This window comes from Camellia sinensis, chromosome 5 (assembly GCF_055761805.1).
Source record: "Camellia sinensis isolate YWXY chromosome 5, ASM5576180v1, whole genome shotgun sequence".
Classification (NCBI taxonomy): domain Eukaryota; kingdom Viridiplantae; phylum Streptophyta; class Magnoliopsida; order Ericales; family Theaceae; genus Camellia; species Camellia sinensis.
In genome coordinates, this window is record NC_138965.1 from 187,416,430 (window position 1) to 187,442,091 (window position 25,662).

At 43.3% G+C, this 25,662-nt stretch overlaps 1 protein-coding gene across 1 annotated transcript; it reads left to right on the forward strand.

Moving 5' to 3' along the window:
• Positions 1–25,590, forward strand: LOC114319021 (UDP-glycosyltransferase 73C4-like). Its single transcript, XM_028265998.2, has 5 exons — positions 1–10; positions 1,271–1,491; positions 2,790–2,873; positions 17,949–18,207; positions 24,534–25,590. Exons 1-5 carry the CDS (start codon positions 1–3, stop codon positions 25,529–25,531), a joined length of 1,572 nt encoding a protein of 523 aa, XP_028121799.2. The 3' UTR covers positions 25,532–25,590.
• The last annotated feature ends 72 nt before the right edge of the window (positions 25,591–25,662 follow it).

A 25,662-nucleotide genomic window follows, 5' to 3' on the forward strand; every position in this document is an offset into this window, starting at 1 on the left:
ATGCCAGCAGGTAGGGGGCAAAATGCAAAATAATATGCACAAAGCCGAACGTAACTCATGACAATGCAAAGCAGTGAGCTGTAATGAAGCAAATATTCACAATAAATGCAACAGTTTTAAGCAAGAATGCAAAGCAAAACTACATTTCATGCAGTAAGAATGTAAGAGAATCACAATTCTCACTACGTCTCACACGGAGAAGATACAATACCTGCATAGTTCGTCTGGTCGCACCAGCCTCAAATGAACCGTACATACAATATCGTGCCTGCAAGAGAGAGAAACTTAACGAGCACAACATAGTTAGCAACATATGTTCAACGCTATATCGAACGCAAACAAACATGGTGCCGATGAGAAAGTGCATTGCAATGCAAGAAGAAACGTGCATGACAACGCAAGTTAAACATGGAGGCATGACAATACCAATGAAACATGCATAACAACGCAAGTGGTGTGCACGAGAATGCAAGTGACGTGCATAACAATGCAGGATAAGTGCAAACTCAAATGCATATTTGACACAAACAACGAGCAAAGAAATGCAAGTTTTGATGAGGGTGACTGAATCGCAGCCTCCGGTTTACCTCCCGGAAGGGTCACAACATATTCAAAAAGGATACACCTCGCTCTTGACAAGTAACGATGAAACACGCATCAAAAGTTGGAGTTGAAGTTCCCGCAGAGGAATTTCGCGACAAAAAGTGCAATTTCCTTGTACTTTCTCGAGTGTCGGGGATTCCGATCACTACCAAAATTTGCAGCGAGTCCAAAAGACCTTGGAGACCACCTTGGGAGCACCACCGACCAGGTTTGGTGAAGGGGGGTGGTCGGCCTACCAGAAAAGGTGGTCGGTCGACCACCTAGCCAAAATCTGGGCAGTTTGGTACTTTCACACTCGGATCTTTAAGTATACTCGGCCAAAGCTCTTTTCCTCACAACTTCAAGTCCGAAATCATCTTCTCCTCCTTCCTAGACCATTTTCCCTCTCAGATCTGCGCTCTATACGCGTTTTCCAACGCCCCTCGCAAAGTTGTTTCGCGAAAACTTTCAGTTCTCTTCACTTTGAACCGATTAAATTTTGATTTCGGTGCTTCTTTCTCCATTTTCACCACCTGAGGTAAGTTTGTCTCAATATTTGGAACATTTTCTCGGGAGTTGACTTTTGTTGACTTTTTCATTTCCTGAGAGTTGACTTTTGTTGACTTTTTCCAATTTTAGATCATTTTGCTCATTTTTGCTCTGTTTTGCAGATTTTTTGAAATGGCAGGTCACTTCCCTTATGGCGAAGGTCCTCCAGGTGCCGGAGGTGATCCAGATATTATGTCCTTACCCCCGAGGATTCGCCCCTTCGATCCCGAGAGGTATCACCCTCGGGAGCATATCCTTTCCCAGGCCGTTTTCTACCATTTTACCGATTTTGATGAACGAGCACCTGTGGATCTGCTATTGTGCGAGCCAGAGTCCCACCTCTCTCATCAGGCACGGGAGGTATGTACTTCACTTTTACGTTTTCCGCAATGTATTATGCATTTTCTATGCATTTCAGGCTTTCGCTCCGTTTATCTGCTCATTCTAGCACACAACTTGTTCTGAACACTTAGTCTATAACATAGTACTCCGTTTGCATCTTGAACACACAACTCAATCACTTGAATTTTTGAACACGCAGCCCACATATTGATTGTGAACACACAGCACGCACTTGTTGAGAGTTGAACACGCAGCCCAAACTGTCGAATTTCTGAACACGCAGCCCACTGTTGATTGTGAACATGCAACACACACTTGTTGAGAGTTTAACACACAGCCCAAACTGTCGAATTTCTGAACACGCAGCCCACTGTTGATTGTGAACACGCAACACACACTTGTTGAGAGTTGAACACGCAGCCCAAACTTTGAATTTCTGAACACGCAGCCCATTGTTGATTGTGAACACATAGCACACACTTGTTGCGAGTTGAACACGCAGCCCAAACTTTGAATTTCTGAACACGCAGCCCATTGTTGATTGTGAACACACGGCGCACACTTGTTGCGAGTTGAACACGTAGCCCACTATTTCTGAAATCTGAACACACAGCCCATTGTTGATCATGAACACACAGCACACAATTGTTGCGAGTTGAACACGCAGCCCAAGCTTTGAATTTCTGAACACGCAGCCCATTGTTGATTGTGAACACATAGCACACACTTGTTGTGAGTTGAACACGCAGCCCATTATTTTTGAAATCTGAACACACAGCCCATTGTTGATTGTGAACACATAGCACACACTTGTTGCGAGTTGAACACGCAGCACAAACTTTGAATTTCTAAACACGCAGCCCATTGTTGATTGTGAACACATAGCACACACTTGTTGCGAGTTGAACACGCAGCCCACTATTTCTGAAATCTGAACACATAGCCCATTGTTGATTGTGAACACACAGCACACACTTGTTGCGAGTTGAACACGCAGCCCACTATTTCTGAAATCTGAACACGCAGCTCAAATACTTGACATTGAACACACAGCTCGAACTTCGAGATGAACACACAGCCCACTCTTTTAGATGAACACACAGCCCACACTTGTTAAAAGTCAAACACGCAGCCCAAACTCTAAGTTTCTGAACACGCAGCCCAAATTTGAGGTGAACGCACAGCACACACTTGTATTTGTACACAGCTCACAGCATTGTATATGATTTGGTTTGCACACAACTCATACATTTCATTTGCATGCAGCTTATTCATTTCATTCTGAAACTGAATACATGTGTTCATTATGAATGCAGGTGTCTTCCCGTGTTACACGAAGATATGGCTCCATCGTTGCGAGTGAGTGGTACATAGAGCTCCCGGAGGCCGTCCGTGATTGGGTTGACTAGGCAGGGTTCGGACCCTTTTGCACAGGGATATCTCGCTATCCTGCTAGCAGGACATTGATGGGGGCTCTTGTAGAGAGATTGTGGGACACTGTAGACACCCCATTTTTGACCACCTTCAAGACTTGGACGCGACTGATGGTTTTGGAAGTTGGGCAGTGCAAAGGTTTAATTTCTTCGGCAAGGAGAGAGAGTCGAATCTCAACTTCATACCCTTTTTTTGGACCAAAACGATCTTGATCAAAAGATTTTAGTCTTAAAACCCTCTCTTTCAAAACATTTTTGAAATAAAGTTTTTACGATGTTCCGAGGCTCGCATTTTGTCAAATGTTACACTTTTCGATAAACCGAGCAAGAACAAAGTGGAAATGAACGAAAGAGAGATGAAATCTTTGAAAAATCTTTCAAAACACCTTACTTAGGGGTTTGGATTTGAAGAAAAGAGGAGAAGAGGGAAGAAATCCAGTTGGGGGAGAAAATGGGCATGAACCGTTAAAGGCAAGCAGCCCTCGCCGAATCGGGCCTATTCATTTGTATACTTGGAATCAAGCTATGAGGCCACCACCGTTGGAAATAAGACTTTCAGGGCTTCATTTTTCACTCAATAATCTCCTAAAGCCAATTCCGGACGGGGGAGATAAGGTTGATTGAAGTAAGGCATCACTCTGGTTGAACCGAATCTGCGCGGCTTCACCAAAACAGGCATAACTTTTTCCACAGAAGGACTTTTAATGCAAGGTTTGCGCCATTGGAAAGATAACTTCCGGGGCTTCAATTTGGACACTTGAGTTTCCACCATTGGACTTCCCTATCACTGACCGGCCACCTTTCTTTCCGGCAGACCCATTTTTTGTCCTGAAAAGTAGCAGGGCGACCAGAAAAGGTGGCAGGCCGGCCACCTACCTATTTGGATGACCTTTTTGGCCCTTTTGAGCTGGCTAGCCATGATCCCCTCCCCAAGTGTGTTCCAAGTGTGCAATTTGTTTTCCTCCAGACCCTATACCCGAGGGTCTTTCCTTTTGAGGGGAAATTTGAATTGGTTTTTCCCCCCTTTCCTCCACTCCTTTCCCTATAAAACCAGCACCCTCAGCTGCATTTTAGGGGGGTTAGAAAAATCCATTGGAGCTCTTGCATTCATCCTCCCTCTCCTTCTCTTCCAAGCCTTAAAACACCTTTGTTCTTGGAGCATTTCTACACCACCTCATAGCACCACACCTCCATCCTCCATTCCAGAAACTTGAGGCTGCTTTCCAGAGGTGAAGAACTCCCAAACTTGGCCCAAAAGTTGTTGAAGCATTGGTCTACAAGGGTGAGTCCTATTTTCCTTCTTTTGTGTCTTGTTTTGCTTTGTATCTAAGCCGTACTTTTTTGCATTTTTGGACTCTGACCCAAACTGTAAATAGTCATATTTTGAACCCCTTTTCATGTTTGATTAAGGGTCTTTCTCTGTTTGAGGCCAGAAGCTATCACTTGCCTCTTTAACTCTCTTTTAGGCCTTATTTTTGCATAGTATTTTAGACCTATTTGTGAGCTGTTTTGGACTTTTCCATAAACTTTAAAATAACTTTTTTTGAGCCCCTCTTCAAAATTGTTTAAGGGCTCTCCTCTGTTTGAGACCTCCTGCTATCACTTGCTTCTTTATCTCTCTTTTAGGCCAATTTTTGCATAGTATTTTAGGCCTATTTGTGAGCTGTCTTGGATCTTTCCATAAACTGTAAAATATCTTGTTTTGAGCCCTTCTTCAACATTGTTGAAGGGATATTTGCCATTTGGGGCCAGATTCTGTCCCTTTGTGTTTAATCCCTATTTTAGGCCTTTTCTTGCATGATAGTTTGGCCTTATTTGTGATTATTTTAGTGGCTTGATGTAAACTGTAAAGTGCTTTTTTTTGAGCCCCTATTCAACTTTGTTGAAGGGATCTTTGCCATTTGGGGCCAGCTGCTGTCCCTTTGTGTTTAATCTCTCTTTTGCGGCCATTTTTGCATGATAGATTAGCCCTATTTGCATTCATTTTTGGGACTTGTTATAAACTGGAAATATGCATGTTTTGGGACTTTCTTGCATCTATTTTCATGCTTCATGATCAAATAATGCATGTTTTGTATAGCTATAGGCCAATGCGTATGCCTAGTTTTGTGTTTCGGGGCCATTCCATGCATCGGGTGCCATGTTTCCATGTTTTGGGATCATTTTGCATCACATTTCAGTGCTGAAACTTGCATGTTTGTATGCCATATTTCGTGCCTTGCCATGCCTTGTTAGAGTGGCATTTGTGCCTTAGGATCGGTCCTCAGTTTGCGTGCATGTGTGCACGCATTTCGAGTGTCTCATTTTTCATCTTATGGCTACTGATGTGAGTGTGGCTGAGGTCCACTCATGTTGGTGTAAGTCCATTGTGCATTGTGTATGCCATTTCATTTCATAGCATTGCGTATGCTAGGTTGTATGTTAGAGCATTGTGTATGCCATGTTACCTCGTGCATCGTGTATGCCATTTCATAGCATTGTGCATGCTAGGTTGTATATTAGTTGCATTCATGCATGTCATGCATATTGCATTGTGTTTGGGATAGGATTTAGTCCGAGCACGAGAAACGAGGGACGTTTCGTACTTCGAGTGACGGAACGTGTCTCAATTCCCAGTCACTGACACTCCGGATTATCCATGATGGAGTTTAGGTCTTGTTGTGTTTATATGTGCATTCATTTCATATTGAGTCGTGCAATTGGACTCCTCGGCCATCATGCATTCATTTCATATTGAGACGTGAGTTTAGGGATTCTCCGTACAAGGCAACCCGAGCATGCATCATTCATCACCCGGAGCAGATTTGAGGCAGTCCCTGGCTTGCATGCCAATTTATTGCTTTCCTAATTTAATTTGTTAATTAATTAGGGTTTTGTATATATTTGGACTGTAATTATTTGGGACTGTATATTATTTATTCGGACCCTCTGCGCGAGGGCAATGTTGTAATAAGTGTGCGTGTGTGTGATGTATGTCTTCCAACCCCACGTCTTTCTCCCTTTTATTTACCCGCTTATGATGGTTAGATTAGGGCATGTTTTAATTAGCATACAGTATGATAGCATGTTTGCATTCATTCATCTGTTTTGCATGCACCGGGCTCGGCGCATCATACTAACTGCATTGTATTTTCAATTCCAAGTTGAATACATGTTAGCTGTAGCATTTCATATGCCATGTTTAGAATAGCCGAGCCTATTATAGTTGCATTTTTGCATGTGTTGCATTAGGCATTTCTATATAATTAGGATCATGCATGGGTTTCTAATTAGCTTCTGTTTTGGCTTGGAGTACTCGGTAAGTTTTATGCTTTAGCATCCTTGCATGCGTGTGAGTGACTGCCATGATAGCATGTTTACCATGAGGATAATTGCTTATGTGATATAACTGCCTGAATGCCTGTGGGTGAAGGTTGGGTTATTTGGATTGGAACAATTCATCAAATGTGTGTTTTAAGCCCACTAGATAGTGGCAAAATCATGTTTTCTAAGCCCACCCGAGGGTGGCAAATCTACGTCTTAGCCTACTTGCGGGTAGCACCATCAAACCATTTTCAAAACAAACATGAAATATTTTGTTCCAATTCAGGTGATCCAGTCTATACTTGTATGCTGTGCGCATCACATAGTAATCTAGGCTAATAACCGGAATAAGAACACATAATGTTTTTAAAAATAGATATCATGGTTAGTAGAGGCCGATCTTTGATCGGACGAGCGGGGGTGCTCACGAAGTGACCTTCCCCAACTGTACCCAAGTTTCCGAGCCGAGGCAACTTGGTGATGACGGACACGTGGCCTTAGGCAACGAGTCAGGATTTCCTAAATTTTCCCAAAATAAAATATTTAGGTGGCGACTCTGTATCTGGCAAAACAGTCCATGTTTGGCACTTCTTTTCTAAAAATCTGTTTTCTCAAAACGATTTGTCGGATTTGGACTCTTTGGTTCAGATTAAGAACCGTGACAATTTGAGAGTCCTGAGCTGTAGTGACCCCAATACGAACAGAACGGGACTCGTTTCTCTCGGGGTGTTCGGGGACGTCTACAGTTTCTGGCGACTCTGCTGGGGACTTAGAGAACTTGACTCGAACTCATGATATCTGTTTTTGACTACACGTATGTGTTTCTTTGCATTGCATGTGCATTGGTGCGCCTAGGACACCGTGTTTGCCATCTGCTATTCCTGAACGGTTTGCCGGAGGCTTGTCTTGTCAAGGCACGACCATAAGGCTGACCGGTTATGGGCTCTGCCAGTATGGGAAGACAAACCCCGGTTTTACCGGGGCACCCTTTTCGACCATTCGACCTAGTGCATATTCGGATCCATAGTGACCATTCCAAACTAGGACAGGTTGCTTACCCGATATAGGTTGTTTGAAACCGCTGCGTGCGTAGTAAAACCCTAGCTCCTGACAAAATAGGACAGGGAAACCCTACCCCAACATAGGGGTGTTTTGGCTCTCACTTGCTTGCTATGTGCTTTTAGGGTGTGTCCCTACAGGAATGCATGTAACAGTTTGCAAGTCTGGGTATCAGGCCTGCGGGCATCAGTATTTGGGAATCAGTTTTACCTGAGGGTATCAGTTCACCGGCAGAATTTTGGGCAGAATTCAGTAGAGAGCACACTCATTCAACTATGCTCATATCTGTTCAGGTGAAATTAGGCTGAGATGCTGCATGTTTTCTCTTTTGCTAGGTAGTCTTGGAACCATAGCTTCAGAAGGCTCCGATATCCCCCGAGGTTCATTGGACTTGTGCTGATAGACTTTGTCAGGTCAGAGATTTAGTTCAAGGGCAAATCAGTGCTCCTCCGCCAGAGGCAGGGTAAAAGGGGCCAGTTAGGCAAAAATCACCGGTTCAGCAGTTACCAGATTGGTGGCCCTTATCCACCCCACCAGTGAATAGTCAGGCTGAGGCCTCAATTTTTATCAGTCTTTAGTCACCCCACCAGTCAGTCAGCCGAAACAGCAGAACATGGCAGGGATGGAGGAAATGATGCGTCAACTTCAAGAAAGTATGAAACTCATGCAGCAAGACGCTGCCCGGCAGACGGAATTTGCCAAACAGCAGGCCGCGATCATGGCCCAGCAGGCTGAGCTAATCACCAGGCTGCAACAGCAAAATGGAGCATCTGCTTCGCACCAAACTCGTCCCCCACCAGGAGTTCCAGCACCCGAGGAGGCACCAAATGTCCAGGGAGATACAAACATTCCGACAGGACCGGCTCCGCCCCCAATCTTACCCCAGCTGTCTAAAGCACCGATCAACCTGCCGGATTCACCCTTTGAGTTCGAGTTAGACCCTACAGCGTTGAAGGTGAGCAAGCTAGAAAAAATGTTCAAGAAATCTTAGGGAGTAAAATCCATTCCGGACATTGAGGACGGGTATACCGACGCAGCTGTGACGCTACCGGACAGATTTAAGATGCCACACATCGACCGATTTGATGGATCTGGCGATCCCATAGTGCACCTCCGGTTGTTTTCGGACATACTAAGGCCGATGGGCCTCACCAGGCTGTAGAAACTTTCATTATTCGGCCGGACCCTGTCAGGTGTGGCCGCTATCTGGTATGCAAAATTAGAAGACGATGTCAAATGGAACTGGGATGAGATGGCCGAGGCCTTCGTTGCGCAGTACTCCTATAACACGCAAATCGAGGTCACAACCCGTGATCTTGAGACAACAAGGCAAGAGCCTAAGGAGAGTTTTTCTGATTTCGTAGCCCGCTGGAGGGCCAAGGCCTCAATGATGATCCTTAGGCCCACTGACAAAGATCAAATTCGGATGATTGTGCGCAATCTCCAGCCCAAGCTTATGCAAAAAATGATCGTTCTCCCCTTCCCCACCTTTTCAGACTTACATGAATTGGGAGTACAGATCGAGGACGCTATGAAGCAGGGCCTTCTTGACCAGGAGAAAGAGCAGCCCAGGAGGGCATTTTCCCGCAGTTCAAATGCGACCACCAGTGGTGATGCAGCTGCAAGATCTTCTGAAGTGGGCATGGTTACCACCTCCGCATCAAAAACAGCTACCCCATTCATCGGTGCGTCTAGAAGTAGCTCACAAGAAACCAAATATCCACCTCGAGTCAAGAGGGTTTTCACCCCACTTCATATGCCTTTGTCAAAGGCTCTAGAGGTCTTAATCTGGAAAAGACATCTGAAACCATTGGAACAACGACCCTTACCCGATCCTATCCCTGCAAAGCATGATCAGACTAAATACTGTGCCTACCATCAACAAACCGGTCCTGACACCGACAGTTGCTTTCGTCTGCGCCATGATGTACAAGATCTGTTTGACAACGGGGTCATTGCCGCACCAGGTCCTGCAAAGTCTATCGACACTTGATCAGTGAACTTGTGGGGGATAATGTGATGTGATCAGGGATGAACCACCTACGGGCGGCGCTCAGTTTACTCCTGATGTGGCGTATGGCACGCACTGTTTTGAGCATTTGTGAATGCTAGTTTTTGTACTTTCTGACTTGGGTATTGGGTCAATCTGTTGTTTTGTATATAGTCAGTCTTTTGTACTGAGTCAGTTGGGTCTGTCTTGTTGTATCAAGTCAGTCCTGTTTTGTTAGAGTCGGGTGATTTTGAGGGTGTTACCTCGAGCATCGCTTGCTTGTTTTGTGTTTGTCTTTTTGTTTTCTTTTGAGTCTGTTTCTGCCGGGGAGCCAGTAACACCAAAAAGACTTGAATGAAACAACAGTGATTTTCACACTCTTGTGTTTGCTTCTGCCTTACGCCAGTCGTGCCAGAAAGTTTGAATAGAGCGGCAGCACTTTTCACCTGCTCTTCTGTGCCTTGAAATTGTTGCATTGACCTAAGTTTTTCAAAACTTTTTCGTACACTGTGGTGAAAACGAAGGGGAAGGAATTCCTCGGGTTTTGTAAAAATTTGATCATTTGAGAGAAAGAGAGGCATGCTAAGCCTTTAATGATCGAGATCATGCTTGTTAGTGTGAGTACTGAGAAGGATCCTGGCTTGATTCAGATTGGTCCCACACTGTCTTCAGCGCGAGCGACTAGTCGTTTTCTTAAAAGATTTCAAAAAAATGTTTTGCGCGATCCTGCGAAGACCTGTGTTGAATCGCTCTTGAGATTGTGCAGCCTAGGATCGCTCTTAGCCTCAAGACTCGACCCCTCATTGTCAAACCTTGGACTTAAGTTCAGAAATGTTCAATGGTCAACTACAACGTGAGGCCTGTGTGGCCAGATTCAAAGCAGCCCTCGAACAAGAGGCAAGAAAGTCAGATCAAGAAGATCAGATGTCATCAAAAGAAGCTTGCAAAGCTAGATCAGAAACACCCTTCGAACTAGGGGCAAAGGATTTCAAATGTGCTCGAGGAGCCGAAGATGGATCATTTCACAAATCAAAGAAGGTCGGCAAGAATGCCAAATCCCAGAAGGGAGCAAAGAAGACAGTTTCTGCTGAAGAACAACTGAGTTCATATCCGTAACACTAAGGGCAAATTCAACCACCTATTGGATGGACTCCTGCATCGTCAGCGAACAACAGCCATTTTCCTGGACTCAGATGACTTCAGGATCTCAAAACCATTTGACATGGACTTGTTACACTTTTACCCTTTGAGAGGCTCGCTAGGCCGAAAGCCCGAAACGGCGACCCAAGCAAAAGTTAGAGCGAGAGAAAAATACAAAAAAAAAGAGAATGCAAAAAAAGAAGACAAAAAAAAATGAAGAAAAGATGAAAAAGAAAAAAAGAAAATACAAAAGAAATAAAAAAGAAAAGAAAAATAGAGCTCGTAAGGTTGAAAACCCAGAAGGGCGACCTTGGCAAAAGTTAAAGCGCAAAAGGAGAGGTTAATACCTGAGTGTACCTTAACCCCGAACTACGTAAGGCTTGATTCCCATGTTTGGGATACGTAGGCAACTTCATTCTGAAGTCCAGCCGTAAAACACTTCAAATTGACTGTGCCCATGTAATGGTTTTGATCATCTTCGCTTTCTCTGTATCCGAGAATTTGGTTGTGTTCGTCACTCTGAGGACTGACTACAAGGCACTGCGGGGCCATTCAGACAAGGGGCAACTTTCCGTTGCCATTCAATGCGCTGTGGTGCCGTTCAAACAAGGGGCAACTTTCCGTTGCCATTCAATGCGCTGTGGTGCCATTCAGACAAGGGGCAGCTTTCCGTTGCCATTCAATGCGCTGTGGTGCCGTTCAAACAAGGGGCAACTTTCCGTTGCCATTCAATGCGCTGTGGTGCCATTCAGACAAGGGGCAGCTTTCCGTTGCCATTCAATGCGCTGCAGTGCCGTTCAAACAAGGGGCGACTGTCCGTTGCCATGCAGCTCCCCTCAAACAAGGAGCAATTTTCCTTCGAATCTGAGGTTGTGCATCTCGAGAGTGGGTTCTATGCTTGTTGAGCAGTGGTCGTTTGAAAAAACAGTTTTTGAGAATTTTTACTAAGGTTGACTGATCTTCTCTCGAAAACTATTCCATTTTTCCAAAACTGGACCTTTTTCTTGGACCCAAAAAAGGAAAATTTTCAGTGCTCATAACCTAACTTGCATGATTTTGAATCAGAAAATCGAACAAGCATGTTAATCTAACTCTCATTTTGGTTAAAATTGTTTTAATAGAAAGCCAAAAACAAAAAATGGTCAAAATGATGAACTAGGGGCACAGTTGAGTCAGGTGTTCTGTTTTTTCCCCATTGTCAACATACATGCCAGAAAAGGCGCCATACTTGCCAAGAAGGGCACTCTACCTGCCAGAAAAGGCACAACTAAAGGCGACAGCAAAAGGGCTGAAAGCTCTCTCATCCTCTAAGCAGCGAGATATCAAGCCAAGTGTGAAGCACAAGATTGGAACGGATCAAGATACTCCATTCCCTCATCCGGCGCATCGACAGATATCACCAGAGGAAATAGCCGCGAACTGATTATGTTTGGCAAGAACCCGCAACTTTCTGTTTATCCATCAACCACCCAGGGGAGGGATAAAAAATGAGAGATTGAAGAATAGAGAGATGTGCGCTGAGAGAAAAAGTGAAGAAAGGGCTTTTTCAGAAAAACAGAGCCTGAGGGCCGAGTGATGTGAGAATCACAAATAAGAAAAGGGTGGGAAATAATACCCGGAGAAACTGGCTCCTCTTGCACCAAGAGGTCTCTCGTCTTTGTAACACGTCTGAGTGTTGTGTCTTTTGTTTTGTCTCGATTCTTGCTTTCAGTCAGTCCGAGTGTGTCTCGATGTGTTTAGGTTGTTTACCTTTTGTTTTCCATTATTGAGTCTTTTTCGCTGTGTTCAGTTGTAGGCTCAATACTCGGTCGAGAACTCATTTCTCAATTTCAAAAAAATCATCTTGTGCTCAGAGTGCTGTGCCATTCTCCACATTTGTGCAAAATAGGATTTGTTCTTTCATAAAACTGTAGGGTCCACCCCCGATAAGTGTGAACGGTAAAACAAGGACCTATCTGAAGCTATATAAGTTCCGGACTGCAAAGCAAAAGAAAAGAGGGAAAATTTTGAGCATTTGAGTATGTTTCACCTTCAGAAAATTCTGAGATTGCATTCCATATGTACTTCTTCAGGCCTTGTCAGTGCTCCGAAGAATGAGTGTGCCTCTACTCCAAGCTTAAGCATGCTTCAAGTCAGAATGGCAATTAAAGCAGCAGCAGATGTTATCTCTCGCCAATATGAACAGGGTGTGCCCTTTTTGAGCTGAGTGTGTTGCAAAGTCCTCTAAGAGGTAAATCAGAGGCACCAGAGTACATATTTGATGCTCCTCTACTGCATAGAATGTGAACTTTCATATACACTGTTGTTGCATGCGTGCCACGCATCGTTATGATTCATGCATAGAATATGCTTGCTTTCGATTCCGCATAGAATATGCTTTGCTTGTTTCATGCATAGAATATGCTTGCTTTCAATATTGCATAGAATGTGCTTCCATACTTGCATAGAAAATGCCTGTATCTTTTGCATGGAAAATGTCCCCATACTTGCATAGAAGATGCATTTTATCGCACTTTATTGTGCATTTTATCTCACTCGCACTGTCTTGTGCACTTACACTTTGTGTCTCACTTGCACTGTCTTGTGCATCTTGTGGTTGTATCTCAACCGCACTATTTTGTGTATTTCAAATCACTCGCGCTGTTTAGCGTATCGCACTGTCTTGTGCATTTCAAATCACTCGCGCTCTTTAGCGTATCGCATTGTCTTGTGCATTTCAAATCACTCGCGTTGTTTAGCGTATCGCACTGTCTTGTGCATTTCAAATCACTCGCGCTGTTTAGCGTATCGCACTGTTTTGTGCATTTCAAATCACTCGCGCTGTTTAGCGTATCGCACTGTTTTGTGCATTTCAAATCACTCGCGCTGTTTAGCGTATCGCACTGTCTTATGCATTTCAAATCACTCGCGTTGCTTAGCGTATTGCACTGTCTTGTGCATTTCTAATCACTCGCGTTGTTTAGCGTATTGCACTGTTTTGTGCATTTCTAATCACTCGCGTTGTTTAGCATATCACACTGTTTTGTGCAGTTTATCATTCGCGCTAGTTTGCGCACCTCCATCGCACTGCTTTGTGCAGTTTATCATCCGCGCTATTTTGCGCACCTCCATCGCACTGTTTTGTGCAGTTTATCATTCGCGTTATTTTGTGCACCTCCATCGCACTGTCTTGTGCATTTCAAATCAATCGCGCTGCTTAGCGTATCGCACTATTTTGTGCATTGTACCATTCGCGCTATCTTGCGCACCTACCTGCACTTGTTAGTGTATTGCATCGCGCTATCTTGCGCCGTGACCATTACTTGCATTGTGCATGCATTTTATCGCGCTATCTTGCGCACCTCACCTTTAGCATCGCACTGTTTTGTGCATTCACTCTACTCGCACTGTTTTGTGCACCTTTAGCTCGCACTGTCTTGTGCACTCACCTGGTCCAGGAGACCTTAAATCCTCCGGTCTAATGAGACCTTAAATCCTGCATCATCACTCGCACTGCTTTGCACATCGCACTTGCATTTATTCGCACTGTCTTGTACACTCACCTGGTCCAGGAGACCTTAAATCCTCCGGCCTAAGGAGACCTTAAATCCTGCATCTTTATTCGCACTGTCTTGTGCACTCCCGGGTCTAGGAGACCTTAAATCCTCTAAAGGTGCAATTCCTGTGGTGTTTGTCGTGCCCGAACGACTTCCAGTGGTTTGGTATAGCCACCTGCCTGTGTTAGCAGTGAGTTCCTAGGAGATCAAGTGAGACGGTGGAAACTAGAGTTCGAATAGCTCTTGCCTAGAACGCAAAGGTTCGGGATTTCCGAGACTAAAGTCTGGTTTAAATACCCAGGGGTATATCCTCGGCTTGAAATCTGTATAGCAGCCCCATAGATTGAGATAGAATATGTATGCGCCTCAATTCTGGATACCGAATCAACCTAGTCTGTCACCCTGTTGGAGAATAGGGAAAGCTGTGACCATAGTCAGGGAGAAAAGTAGTACCTGTGGCTCAATCAAAAAGAAGTGAGAGATCCCCAGCAGCATGAGGCACGATATTGTATGTACGGTTCATTTGAGACTGGTGCGACCAGACGAACCGCACAGGTATTGTATCTTCTCCGTGTGAGACGTGGCGAGAATTGAATAATTCTCCGCATTCTTAACTGCATGAAATGTAGTTGTTGCTTTGCATTCTTGCTTAAAACTGTTGCATCTATTGTGAATATGTGCTTCATTACAGCTTGCTGCATTTGCATGATCATTAAGTTACCTACGGCTTCTTTTGTCGGTTGCATTTTGCCCCTGCTTGCGGGCATGCCTGTGGGGGCATCTCTGTTTGTCTTGCCTGTTTGTCTAAGTCTTCGGCCTTGTCAAAAATGGGTCGTCTCTGGGCTTTGACATTCACTCCCGTCACTTCTTGACTTCCGAGTTCTGTCAAAGAGGGGCAACTGTAGACACCCCATTTTTGACCACCTTCAAGACTTGGATGCGACTGATGGTTTTGGAAGTTGGGCAGTGCAAAGGTTTAATTTCTTCGGCAAGGAGAGAGAGTCGAATCTCAACTTCATACCCTTTTTTTGGACCAAAACGATCTTGATCAAAAGATTTTAGTCTTAAAACCCTCTCTTTCAAAACGTTTTTGAAATAAAGTTTTTACGATGTTCCGAGGCTCGCATTTTGTCAAATGTTGCGCTTTTCGGTAAACCGAGCAAGGACAAAGTGGAAATGAATGAAAGAGAGATGAAATCTTTGAAAAATCTTTCAAAACACCTTACTTAGGGGTTTGGAGTTGAAGAAAAGAGGAGAAGAGGGAAGAAATCCAGTTGGGGGAGAAAATGGGCATGAACCGTTAAAGGCAAGCAGCCCTCGCCGAATCAGGCCTATTCATTTGCATACTTGGAATCAAGCTATGAGGCCACCACCGTTGGAAATAAGACTTCCTGGGCTTCATTTTTCACTCAAGAATCTCCTAAAGCCAATTCCGGACGGGGGAGATAAGGTTGATTGAAGTAAGGCATCACTCTGGTTGAACCGAATCTGCGCGACTTCACCAAAATAGGCATAACTTTTTCCACAGGAGGAATTTTAATGCAAGGTTTGCGCCATTGGAAATCTAACTTCCGGGGCTTCAATTTGGAAACTTGAACGGCCACCATTGGACTTCCCTATCATTGACCGGCCACCTTTCTTTCCGGTAGACCCATTTTTTGTCCTGAAAAGTAGCAGGCCGACCAGAAAAGGTGGCAGACTGGCCACCTACCTGGTTGGATGACCTTTTTGGCCCTTTTGAGCTGGCTGGCCATGATCCCCTCCCCAAGCGTGTTCTAGGTGTGCAATTTGTTTTCCTCCAGACCCTATACCCGAGGGTCTTTCCTTTTGAGGGGAAATTTGAATTGGTTTTCCCCCCCATTTTTCCCTCATTTCCTCCACTCCTTTCCCTATAAAACCAGCACCCTCAGCTGCATTTTAGGGGGGTTAGAAAAATCCATTGGAGCTCTTGCATTCATCCTCCCTCTTCTTCTCTTCCAAGCCTCAAAACACCTCTGTTCTTAGACCATTTCTACACCACCTCATAGCACCCAACCTCCATCCTCCATTCCAGCAACTTGAGGCTGCTTTCCAGAGGTGAATAACTCCCAAACTTGGCCCAAAATTTGTTGAAGCATTGGTCTACAAGGGTGAGTCCCATTTTCCCTCTTTTGTGCCTTATTTTGCTTTGTATCTAAGCCGTATTTGCTTGCATTTTTGGACTCCGACCCAAACTGTAAATAGTCATATTTTGAGCCCCTTTTCATGTTTGATTAAGGGTCTTTCTCTGTTTGAGGCCAGAAGCTATCATTTGCCTCTTTAACTCTCTTTTAGGCCTTATTTTTTGCATAGTATTTTATACCTATTTGTGAGCTGTTTTGGACTTTTCCATAAACTGTAAAATAACTTTTTTTGAGCCCCTCTTCAATATTATTGAAGGGCTCTCCTCTGTTTGAGACCTCCTTCTATCACTTGCTTCTTTATCTCTCTTTTAGGCCAATTTTTGCATAGTATTTTAGGCCTATTTGTGAGCTGTTTTGGATCTTTTCATAAACTGTAAAATATCTTTTTTTGAGCCCCTCTTCAACATTGTTGAAGGGATCTTTTCCATTTGGGGCCAGATGCTGTCCCTTTGTGTTTAATCCCTATTTTAGGCCTTTTCTTGCATGATAGTTTGGCCTTATTTGTGATTATTTTAGTGGCTTGATGTAAACTGTAAAGTGCCTTGTTTTGAACCCCTCTTCAACTTTGTTGAAGGGATCTTTGCCATTTGGGGCCAGCTGCTGTCCCTTTGTGTTTAATCTCTCTTTTGGGGCCATTTTTGCATGATAGATTAGCCCTATTTGCATTCATTTTTGGGACTTGTTATAAACTGGAAATATGCATGTTTTGGGACTTTCTTGCATCTGTCTTCATACTTCATGATCAAATAATGCATGTTTTGTATAGCTATAGGCCAATGCGTATGCCTAGTTTTATGTTTCGGGGCCATTCCATGCATCGGGTGCCATGTTTCCATGTTTTGGGATCATTTTGCATCACATTTCAGTGCTGAAACTTGCATGTTTGTATGCCATATTTCGTGCCTTGCCATGCCTTGTTAGAGTGGCATTTGTGCCTTAGGATCGGTCCTCGGTTTGTGTGCATGTGTGCACGCATTTCGAGTGTCTCATTTTTCATCTTATGGCTACTGATGTGAGTGTGGCTGAGGTCCACTCATGTTGGTGTAAGTCCATTGTGCATTGTGTATGCCATTTTATTTCATAGCATTGCGTATGCTAGGTTGTATGTTAGAGCATTGTGTATGCCATGTTACCTCGTGCATCGTGTATGCCATTTCATAGCATTGTGCATGCTAGGTTGTGTATTAGTTGCATTCATGCATGTCATGCATATTGCATTGTGTTTGGGATAGGATTTAGCCCGAGCACGAGAAACGAGAGACGTTTCGTACTTCGAGTGATGGAACGTGTCTCAATTCCCAGTCACTGACACTCCGGATTATCCATGATGGAGTTTAGGTCTTGTTGTGTTTATATGTGCATTCATTTCATATTGAGTCGTGCAATTCGACTCCTCGGCCATCATGCATCGATACGCCAATGATCACCGATACGCCAATGATCCTGACTCACCACTGGTATGCTCCACTGCTTTTCATTTATCACTCAGATACTTAGGCATTCATTTATTTATTGATGATTTTGAGCTTGTATCTGCAGCCACCCAGAGAGTACATGGAGGGGATGCTCGGATTGGTGGCCTCACTTGAGGGCATGGTCTTGTGGAAGGAGGCACGGTTGTCCATCCTCGGTGTCCCGGTACTCTTTAGTTTTCTTGCATTTATCATACTTCTGATGACATGCTGAACTTGAACATTTCACTGCATTGATTGACTGTATGCGTAGAGCATATTTGACACACACCACATTCATGTACTATATCTGCATACATCCACTCTATGTAGCTTTCTTGTCTGTGCATCTGATATACATATTTTGGCTGATGAATTCGAATTGCACTCTTTCTTTTCAGATGCCTCCGCTATATACTGAGCCACAGGCCAGGCCATCTAGGCCTTCTCGGGGAGTTGGGAGAGGGGGTTTGACTCGCGGTCGGGGCAGACGCAGAGCACCTGTCATAGAGGAGGAGTCCAACGAGGAGGAGGAGCCTGCACATCCCCAGTCAGAGACATTCGCTGGCAGAGAGGAGGACTCTGGTTCCGGTTCCGGTAGTGGAGATGATGCCGAGGAGGATTCCGAGGGCAACAACTTCGATTCCGATGATGATGATGGTGCAAAGGCTGTTCCGCAGAAGAGGACGAAGAGGGCCTCTTATTCCTGTGCTTGATAGCATTGATGCAGCTGTTCCCTGCTTTATTTGCCTTTTTTACTAGTAGTTGTAGCACATTATACATTATTAGGCAGTTTTATTTTCTATGAAACTTGTACCCTTGTTGTAAAATGTTGTAACAAAGGAAACATGATGGAATGAAACAGCTTTTTGAAAAAGTGTTGCATTTTATGTTCTTAGCATTGCATCGCATCATTTTGCACGAAAATGAGATTGAATGGAATTGTGCACTGAAAATTTCCAAGTCAAGTAATGAACCGACACAACAACCTAAACAACTTAACTGGACTAAGAAACAACGAAACCTTAGCAAGTTTACAACTTGATAAGCAAGACACAACAATGTTGATTTAACAAATAGTAACAACCCGATACAACTGGATAAGCAAGACACAACAATGTTAATCAAACAAAGAGTAACAACTCGATACAACTCGATAAGCAAGACACAACAATGTTGATTTAACAAAGAGTAACAACTCGATACAACTCGATAAGCAAGACACAACAATGTTAATCAAACAAAGAGTAACAACTCGATACAACTCGATAAGTAAGACACAACAATGTTGATCAAACAAAGAGTAACAACTCGATACACAAAACTTGCCAACTCGACAAAACATAACAACTCGATAAACAAAACAATGACTCGATAAACAAAACGACAACTCGATAGACAAAACGACAACTCGATAAGTAAGACTTAACAACAACTTGATGAACAAAATGTATTTCGGATGATCTGGATGACGGAACGCATCCGAAGTAGAGGAAAACTCACACCTTCAACACTCCCAATGCATGGAAATGCTAGGAACTCTCTTCTAGAGGCAAGGACAACACCAAAGCCACACTTCTCTCCATGGCCGACCAGTTTTTTTTCAATGAAGACCAAAGGGGTGGTCGGCCTACCAGAAAAGGTGGTCGGCCGACCACTTGGCTTGGCAACCACCAGTTTGTTGACACGTGTCCCCCGAACAGTGCCTTATCCTCTATAAAAGTCCCAGCTTCGTGGTTTATTCATTTTATTTCAATTTTGCATCAAAATGGAGGCGTTCCTCACCCAAAATCTCACAGCTTGGATTGCTTCTTTGGATGGCTCGGAAAAGTTGAACTTCCGGGGCATCTGTTTAAATGCACTATTCACGCTGGGTCATACTCCGCTGTATCTTCCTTTCCTCCATGCCGCGGCAAGGTTTTGGAACCCGGTAACACATGTCTTTAGCTTTAGCGAGCAAGAGATGTGCCATACTTTCGAAGATTTCCAAGCTTTGATGGAATCCGAGCTCAATGAGGAGATCTTGCCTCAACTCCGATTTGGTCACGTCCAAGCCCTAGGACGAATGTGCGGCCTCACTTTGCAAGATGCTCGATCATTGGTTCACGATGGGGAGCTGGACATCCCAAGCTTGGTTCACTGGTTTTCTGATGCTGGTGACCGCAGCGACCATCATTGGCAGGGCTATCGGCGACACGCGCTTTGCCTATGCTTGCTATCTCATTTCTTGCTTGCCCCGGACTCTGGTGGATTCAGTGTCTGGTTGTTCGAGGTTACCCAAGGTTTGGAGGAGGGCAAGAGCTGCATCGCCATGACATTGGCTAAGACATTGATGGGCTTAGATGCTTTTCATCGCCGGGAGATGGCTAGGCTTGCGGGGAGCCCACTACTATTGCAGGTAATGTTTCCTACCCAACCTCACATATGTATTGCTCACATCACTCGGCCCTCAGGCTCGATTTTTCTCACAAAACCCTTTTCTTTCTTTTCTCTCATCGTACATCTCTCTATTCTTTATTCTCTCATTTTTTTCATCTCTCCCCAGGTGTGGTTGATGGACAAATTACAGATTGTGGAGTCTTGCCCAGCATACTCAGCTCGCAGCTACTTTTTTCGACAACGCCTAGTCGATGCCCTGGATGAGGGGTGGGGGTACAACTGGATGTGCGGTTTGTCCGCAGACCATATCGCTTGGCGCTGCCCTTGGCTCAACCTGTCGGCAATGAGTTATAACATGACCCGTCAACCTGGGATTCAATTGATTGGCATGACACACTGTGTCTTCTATTTTTCGTTCCGGTTCCGACGCCAGTTCGACCATGATTAGACTTGCCTGTCAGAGGGGATAGAGTACCCGGCCGCATTCCCAGTCCAAGGCGCACAGCTCGCCCGGTATGCCATAGCATGGAGGACGCGAGAACTCCTGGCCCCCGCTCCCACTTTCAGTTGCGCTTTGTCTGATGAGTGCTTGGATTGGCTCAATGAAGAGGCACAGGAAGGGCCCACTTTGGCATCGGAGGCTTCGACCAGCTCTGGGAGGGGCGCAGGAACACCTGACTCATCTATGCCCCGGATTTATTGCTTTATTAGTACTTTCAAGTTTTCTTTATGAATGTAATAAAAAGCAACTTCAATTTGTATGCAAGAGCAGGAGAACTCTATATTGAAATCAATGAAATTGAAGGTTGTGGGTACTGAAAACTTTCCGCTTTGGTCCAAGAATGGTCTAAGTTGTAAAAAGATTAATTTTGAACAAAGTCAACTTTTATTAAAACTTTTCAAAACCATTTTTGATATGGATCAGAACTGGAAACGCCTGAAATCTGTCACTGAGATGCACAACCTCGGATCCTAGCAACTGGAAAGTTGCCCCTAGTCTGAATAGTACTGCGACACTACACAGCAACGGAAAGTTGCCCCTAGTCTGAAAAGCACTGCGCCGGAGATCATAACCGAACTCTTGAATGCTAAATAGACAAAGATGGCCGAGATTATCAAATGGAGAAAGTTGATTGGGGAAAAGTTTATGGCTGAACTTCAGGATGAAGTTGCCTATGTATCCCAAAGATGGGAATCAAGCCTTACATAGTTCAGGCTCGGGTTCACTCGAGTATTTTCACTCTCCTTTTATGCTCTAACTTTTGCCAAGGCCGCCCTTTGCGGGTTTTCAACCTTGCGAGCTCAGTTTTTATAATTTCAAAATTTTTTGTGCTCTGACTTTTGCCTAGGTCGCCCTCTCGGGTTTTCGGCCTAGCAAGCCTCACAGGGATAATATTTCTTCAACTTGTCCATGTTGATCGGTTGGGAGAACTCTAGGCCATCTAGGTCCATCAGAACCACAGCTCCACCTGACCAGATTGACTTGATGATGTAGGGACCAGTCCAATTGGGTCTGAACTTGCCCCTAGGGTCGTGAATGGGAGCTCTGTTATCCTTGAGTATCAAATCTCCTTCCTTTAGATTCCTGGACTTAACTTTCTTATTGAAAGCCCTAGCAATTTTGTGCTGATAACCTTAAACATGGTACAGTGCTTTTAGTCTTCTCTCGTCAAAGAGCATGAGTTCTTCAAATCTACTCTACTGCCAATCTACTTCGGCTATCTGACACTCAGCCAACACTCTCAATGACGGAACCTCAATCTCGATAGGTAGAACGGCTTCCATCCCATAAACCAATGAATACGGAGTCGCCCCAGTAGAAGTTCGAATTGACGTCCGATAACCTCACAGAGCAAACGGCAGCTTATCTGGCCAATCCCGGTATGTTTCCACCATCTTCTGCAGTATGTGCTTGATGTTCTTGTTGGCGGCCTCAACCGCTCCATTGGGTTACGGCCGGTATGTGGATAACTTATGAAAAGCCACGTTGTATTTTTCCAACAAGTCAATCACTTCCTTCTTGAAGTGGGAACCATTATCTGAAATGACCTCGTTTGGGACCCCATAATGACAGATGATATTGTTTCTGATAAACTTTGCAATGTGCGACGCCTTCAACACCGCATAAGATTGGGCCTCAACCCACTTCGTGAAATAATCTATCGCGACTAGGATGAACTCATGCCCATTCGACCCCTTTGGAGTGACAGCCCCGATCACATCGATTCCCCAAACTGAAAATGGCCATGGCGAAGTCATATTGTACAGCTTCGACGGCGGAATGTTCATGCGGTTTGCATGGATCTAACACTTGTGGCATCGCCGAATAAAGCCAATACAATCCTCCTCCATGGTGGACCAGTAGAAACCTTGTCTGAGGATCTTTCGCGCTAGCATGACCCCGTTCATATGCGCACCGCATTCCCCTCCATGGATGGCCTTCATCAGGCGTTTCGATTCTTCAGCTTCAACGCACAGCTTATGCATTCCCAGATGACCTCTCTTATACAATTTACCTCCGCAGATAATGAACTGAATGGACATTCTTCTGATTGCCCTTTTATCCTTGGCATTTACCCCTGGTGGATATGCTTCATTCTCCAAGAAATTCCAAATATCGTAATGCCAGGGGTTCTCATCTTGAACCTCATCTATAGCAGCAATCGACTCGTAAGCCGGCACAAATTTCTGGTCGATAATGACTGGACACATCCGGACTCCAAACGGGATGTCTATTATGGAAGATAGAGTTGCTAGTGAATCTGCGAACCTGTTATTTTCTCTTAGTAGATGAGTGAAGTTTAGCTTCTCAAACCGAGAAATCAGTAGGTCCAAGGTCTGGCGGTACATTGTCATCTTTTCTTCTTTGACCTTCCAATCCCCTTTAGCTTGGGATACAACAAGGTTCGAGTCCCCAATGACGTCCAACCGTCTTGTCCCTAGTTCTAGGGCTGCTTTTAGACTGGCAATGCAAGCCTCATATTCTGCTTCGTTGTTCGAGACTTTGGACAATATGAAAAAAGAAGAAGTCATGAATATAAGTTTTAAAATAAATTATATAATGATAAAGTAATTTTTTATACAAAATTTCAGTAAAAATTAAATATAATAGAAATATCACGTTATTATTGACATATGATATCACTAACCAATAGTAAAGAAACACATAGACAATGAACCCCAAATGTCAAGTGTAATTAACAATTTAATAAATTTCATATTTTCATTGAGATTAATTATAATTGTATGTCAATAATAATAGATGCCACCATTGTATTGAAATTTTCATAGATAATAATATAACTTATCGTAATATCTTTATTTTTAATAAAAAACAAATATTATTATTCTCATAATTTTAAAAATGTCATTGATATTTTATTCTAAATAATATTTTATATTTTTTTAATTTAAAATATTTCTTTTATATTTGAAAAAAAAAAATAATTCAAAACCCAGGACACCTGACCCTGGACCCACTGTGGCTCCGCCACTGCTCCTTCGATGTCTCAGCCTTGAACTTTCCTTTTGTCTCTCCAGTTCTGCTAAAATATGCATATATATACACGTGAAGTAGTTATTATCTGTTGTGATCCGAAATTACTGTTGCTAGAAACGCTGCACGCACTAGTTGTGTGTGCAAATTGCAATTCCTCCAAAAATCTCTGGAAATGGAATGTGAGAATCGTAAAGAAGTGGGTGTGAAACTACTTAGCTTGTATCTTAAAAGGTTAAAAATATAGGATAAATAGAAAAGAGAAGAAAAATACGACTTTTTCTTAAGAAATGTATAATATGGGAGTCACTTGACAATTTTACTAGGAAATTTAACACCAAATAATGAATGATAATTTACACGGGGTCTGTATATTTTATTCTTTGTATTATTTTTATTCTTATATTTTCAATTGACTTGATTTTAATTTTTAATTTTTAATTTTTAATTTTATTTCAATTTAGTCCAATTAATAATATCATTTGTATTTTTTAAGAAATAAATATTACTAAATTCGTTGAGTTTAACTCATGAGTTGGGTAAATTTATAATTTTATTCTTGAGTTTATTCTTTGTATTATAATTTTAAATTTATAATATGACATATGACATTTATGTGCATATTTTTTAAATAACTGTTAAGAGTTATAATTAATTGGATCAAATTGAGACAAAATTATAAAATCATGGTCAAAATCAAACCATTTGAAATTACAAGAATTAAAATGATATAAGAACAAAAATATAAAGACTATCGTCGTAATTTGTCCAATAATAAAAGAGTTATATTGTACCTTGACCAAAAGTATAAGAGATCTAGTGATACAATTAAAAAATGATTGATTAAAATAAAATTTAATCTAATTTGCAAAAATATAAAATATAATTCACCTTAAAATGAGTGAATTGGATTATCAAAACAGACCTCGTGAGATCCCCGACAAGGCAATGATTTTTCAAACGGTTACTGAGCGTAGGATTAGAATAGAAAAAGGGACCACAGCTAAATCAAAACAACTTATAAAAGGTTGTGCACTTTCATACTACATTCTCATATATGAAATAAAAATTGATAAGATCGTATGAATACAATTATTGGATTAAATTAAAATTAAATTCCTACAGGTAGATTCCGCTAAGGCAACCTTTGCTCTGCCAGGTCTTCCCAATCCCAATCACAACATCGAATTCACAAGGCTTAAGGCGCAAAGCTGGCTTACCACTGAACCTAAAGGAGCCAAAGTTTTTGAAGCCATTGTAGATGCCGAGTTGAAGAGCCATGGAGTTATAATCAACAGTTATTACGACTTGGAAGCCCCTTATCCCGAGTATTTCAAGAACGATATGGGAAGAAAGCTATGGCTCGTTGGACCGGTTTATCTCTTCAACAAAAACTATGAAGAAAAGGCCCAGAGAGGCGAAAACAACTCCATTGATGGAGCTACGATTTTGAACTGGCTCGATTCCAAAGAACCTAAGTCAGTTCTTTATGTTAGTTTCGAGAGCCAAGTTCGCATGGCTCCCGAACAGTTCTTCGTGCTCGCTGAAGCTCTAGAAGCTTCTGGCCACTCGTTTATTTGGGTGGCCAGATATATGCCAGAGAGCGGCGAGCACGAAGAAGGCAGTGGAAGGAGAGTGCTTCCAGAGGGATTTGAGGAGAGGATGACGAAATCGGGGAAAGGGTTGATAGTGAGGAGTTGGGCCCCACAATTGCTGATTTTGGAACATCGTGCTGTGGGAGGGTTCATGACTCACTGTGGGTGGAACTCGACGGTGGAGGGAATATGTGCTTGTCTTCCGATGATTACGTGGCTGTTAGCAGCAGAGCAATTCTATATTGAGAGTTTGGTGGTGGATGTGTTGAAGACGGGGATTCGGGTGGGGAACGAGGAGTGGATGTCGTTGCATTGGGAACCCAAGGTGACGGTCACGAGAGAGAAGTTGGAGACGGCGGTGAAACGACTGATGGGTGGTGGTGGGGAGGTGGAGGAGATGAGGAGGAGGGCAAGAGAGTTGAGTGAAAAGGCTAAGAAAGCTGTTGAACCAGGTGGGTCGTCTGATGCTGATGTTGTTGGTTTGATCAATGAGCTCAAATCCCGCCGTAAATGATGATCCTTGGATCCATGTTACCAGCTTCGTCTGATGTAACTTTAGTATTATTATCATAGATGTTTGCATGACATGTTTTTAATAAAAATAAGGCAACTTTTGGTCATTAATCTCAATCTGCCAGTCAAAAG